The sequence below is a fragment of the Phaseolus vulgaris genome, chromosome 5 (assembly GCF_051622355.1).
Source record: "Phaseolus vulgaris cultivar YP4 chromosome 5, ASM5162235v1, whole genome shotgun sequence".
In the NCBI taxonomy this organism is placed as follows: domain Eukaryota; kingdom Viridiplantae; phylum Streptophyta; class Magnoliopsida; order Fabales; family Fabaceae; genus Phaseolus; species Phaseolus vulgaris.
Window position 1 is genome coordinate 7,962,159 of NC_143502.1, and position 4,268 is coordinate 7,966,426.

Sequence of the window (4,268 nt, forward strand, 5' to 3'; positions counted from 1 at the left end):
AAATAAATGTCAAATTGTTTATAATTTCTTTGGTTGAAATTTTTAGACAGAAGTTCTACGTCCAGATTCAAGGTTAGGAAGATAAAGGTTCTAGATCCAATTTCAAATAAAAGTCTCTTTGGAAGCATTTCTTCATTATCTTCTTAATTGTTTATTTCAGAAAAAAAAATTTGTTTTCTTCTAATTATAATTCTCTTAGAATTTAATGTTATCAGATATAATTATACCTTTTTTTTTTCTTTTATGCATATGCTCCCTGATTAATGTTAGAGTAGTAAATGAAGATAGAATAGTTATGATAGAAATAGATTTAGAGATAGAAATAGATTTAGAGTTATAAATGAAGATAAACTAATTAATAATAAAGCGTATAAATAAAGCTAGAGATAAAAATTAAGTTAAGAAGCAATAAAAAATATTTTTATAACCATTAGGTAATTTTGACGTTATTTATAGTTATTTTATGCGAAAATGATTTAGAACTATATTAGAATAACAAATGAGAGAGAGATTAATTACTCTTTCTTTTAACGCTTCGAATTTTGAAAGAATTTTATCACTGTTTATTTTATATATATATATATATATATATATATATTCTTTTGAAATAAAATAAGTTATTATATTTGTTTTTAAAAAAATAAAAAAATAAATTCCACTCAAAATAAACGGAGAGAATATGAAAAAAACAAAACAAAATATAAAGATTACGTTAAAAAATTAATGAAATTAATTTGATCCTTGTAATAAATATACCTTTTATTTTTATTTTAATACATATTTTTAAGTATGAAAGATGAGAAAAAAAGTTTAATATGAAGAGAGAGAAAAAGATTCCGTTCAATAGGAGAGAAAGATAAGCCATAAATAAAAATATTACAGAAATATGCGCCAAATAAATGACATGTTCATTTTTGTTTTTTATTTGAAATAATCCAGACTCTGGAATAACTCAATTGATGAAGACACAAATCTTGGACTGTTTGAATGGAAAAAAACAAATATAGGAAAAGTAATTATCGACAATAAAAACATGCATTAAGGAAAATAAAAATACAACTTGAAAAGAAAAATATTTATTTTATTTAGAATTAAAAATATTTTATACTTGTTTTTTCAAGTTATAAAATATTTAAACTCCCGTAACTTACACATAAAATACACAGAATAAAAAAATGTATTCAATTAGATGAATTGACTTTATTCAAATATTGGTTATATCTAAAACCACACTCACGTGCAGGCACAACTAATAATTTTATCTGAACAAACTATGTGATATTAATACACATACACTATTTTCAATGTGAACAATTCAATTCAAGTAATTTGTTACTATAACTCGTAAATAATTAGTTTTAAACATCTATAATTTGGTAAATTAACAGTGTTGAATATTTTAACGATAAGAGAAAATCATGTTTGAGAAATATAATGTACATTTATGAAATTAACATGACTTAATTAATTAATTAGTTAATTAATTATAATAACAAATAAGCAATCTTTGGAAGTTGATTAATAGGAATATAGAAAGGGATAATAAATGAATGCTTTGAAGGGTAACGGAAAGTTTGAAGGGCTGTGATCTTGCGGATGACGCCAAGGGTGTGGACCATAACACACCCAGAAAGAAGGGACACGTGGCGGAGAACGGTGGAAGGGCACACATAACACAACACAACACAAGAGAAGCAACGTTTCCCATGCCACCACCATGACTCAACGAACCAAACAAACAAGAACCATTTTCCTTAGAAAAAGCAAAGGAAACTGCCAAAAAGCCCTTCCCCTTCCACCGGGTACACCGTACCCCTATGCTCTCTACCCCGGGTCCCACGCCCTCTTCCACGCTGGCACCTCACACGTGCCCGCTTCCGTTGTTCCCCCACAACCCTGCCACACACGTGTCTCCCCGACCCCACCACCATCACCTTGTTGTTCTTCCTTCCACCAACATAATTAAAAAAACAATTAAACCTACGTGGCACCGTCTAGTCGGCAGCTCTTACCTGGCACTTTTCATTTTTACCACCATTCAATTTAATTACCGGCAAATAATAAAATTAGAAAATCGCCACATCAAATATCTCTATCTGCCTATCTGGTGTAGCTGCTCCGGATTATATTATATAGACAAAAAGATCTCTCTCAGTGGAGCAATTGAACAAACAAACACTATCTTTACTCTTTTTTTTTTTCTCCTTTTTCTAATTTTCTAAATATATAATTTATTGGTCTAACGTTTGGTCACATTTAATAAATAATAATAATAATAAATATAGTGATTAATAATGTGGACCGAGGAAACCCCGAATAAACCCCACCATCCAGCCTTGCCACATCTATTTGCATGCACTGGTTCTATTTTTCTTCCTTCCTCTTCTCCCTCTTCTCCCAAACCATTCCCAATAAGAGCAATCACGCCATCATCGCACACTCAAGAGAAAACACAATACAATACAACACTCAAACACATCAATCTCAGATATACTATACTATCTTCATGGCCGTTGAGGCACGCCATCTCAATCTCTTCCCCTCTCAACTCCTGACCAACCGGTATATATCCATTTATCTTCTTCTTCTTGCCTTTCTCAGCATTTTATTTTTTTTCATTCTTTTCTGCGCTCGCTTGAGGTCTTCATTTACGGTTTTTTTTTATGCGGTTCTGCAGCCAATTGACGAATTCTGTGGATGCGAATATCAACATGTATAACGCGCAACAGATTGGTTATTCTTCGTTTTTGCCGTCATCCGGTGCCCTCACGGAACCGGTGCTTCCTTCGTCGGTGTACAATTCGCTCGGAAACGCTGTCAAATCTGAAAGCGGTTTGACCTACAACAACAGCAACAGCGCTGTTGTTCCTCCCATGTCCAGAAAGCGTTCCAGAGAAAATTACAGCTACAACGATTCCTTCTCGTTTCTCGGCCAAGACGTTTCTCTTCAGATCCAACAGCAGCAACTTGACATCGAGCATTTAATCATGCAACGCGTAAGTTTCATTTCTTTGTGTCGTGATTTCATTAATCTGTTTCTGTTTGAATTCGAGTATCTGTTATGTTTGAATTCGAGGTTCTGATTTTGTGATGTGTTCAGATGGAGAAGGTGAGAATAGAGATTGATCAGAAGCGGAAGAGGCAAGCGAGGAGAGTAATCGAGGCGATTGAGGTAGGCGTGATGAAGAAGCTGAAGGCGAAGGAGGAGGAGATAGAGAAAATCGGGAAACTTAATTGGGCGTTGGAAGAGAGAGTGAAGTCTCTGTGCATGGAGAATCAGATTTGGCGTGACTTGGCTCAAACGAACGAAGCCACGGCGAATGCTCTGCGGTGTAATCTGGAACAGGTGTTGGCGCAGCGCGGAATGGTGGACGACGGCACCGCCGCCTTGATGGACGACGCTCAGTCTTGCTGCGGGAGCACCGACGAGGACGGTGAAGGGGAGAAAGAGGTTGAGTGGCGGACGGTAGCAGCAGGGTGCGCAGGGGTGAAGGATAAGGAGGACGGTGGTTGTGAAAAAATGATGATTGGTGAGAGTAGTGGGAGGTTGTGCAGGAACTGTGGGAAAGAAGAGTCGTGCGTGCTGATTTTGCCGTGCCGGCACCTGTGTTTGTGTACTGTGTGTGGGTCTACACTCCACATTTGTCCTATATGTAAATCCTTCAAGACTGCTAGTGTCCATGTTAACATGTCCTAAATTTGGAAAAGGAAAAATAGGACTAGACTAGGACCCTAATGCATCAACCCTCTTCCCTTCCCAGTCTCAAAAAAAATATATATTATATCAATTTTTCATAAATTACAAAATTGTAAAAAAATGACTTCATTTTGATCCAATTTTTTCTATTCTTTTTTAACTGCCCATTTATTTTGTTGTCAATTTCTTATAAAAACTGCATTTGGTTATACTTGTTTGAAATTAGCATCTAAAATTATATGGAATTTATTAATATGAGTGTTGTTTAGCTTGTTAAAAGCTCTAATTGCTGTGTCCGTTCAGAAGGTGTGGGAAATAGAAATACTACTGCATGTAAACAACATCATTGATAAGATGAATTGAAGGAGAAGAATAGGGAGGGTGAAAGATAAAATGGGGGGACCCAGGGTGCAGGTACTAAGATAATTTGGCAGATGGAGAAAGTAGACGCGCGTAGGAAAGGGGCGCGTGAAGTCAACGAGGTGGGGACAGAAAGTGACATTAGTGCGGCAAAAGCTGACACGTAGGACGCTCGTAAATGTCGCTGTTATTTGAAGAGTGCCTGCAACGG

General features: G+C 35.6%; 1 protein-coding gene across 1 annotated transcript; it reads left to right on the forward strand.

Annotated features, from left to right (window-relative positions):
- The first annotated feature begins 2,394 nt into the window (after positions 1–2,394).
- Positions 2,395–3,857, forward strand: BRG3 (SBP (S-ribonuclease binding protein) family protein). The gene is made up of 3 exons (XM_068643396.2): positions 2,395–2,562; positions 2,678–2,996; positions 3,101–3,857. Exons 1-3 carry the CDS (start codon positions 2,507–2,509, stop codon positions 3,695–3,697), a joined length of 972 nt encoding a protein of 323 aa, XP_068499497.2. The 5' UTR covers positions 2,395–2,506; the 3' UTR covers positions 3,698–3,857.
- The last annotated feature ends 411 nt before the right edge of the window (positions 3,858–4,268 follow it).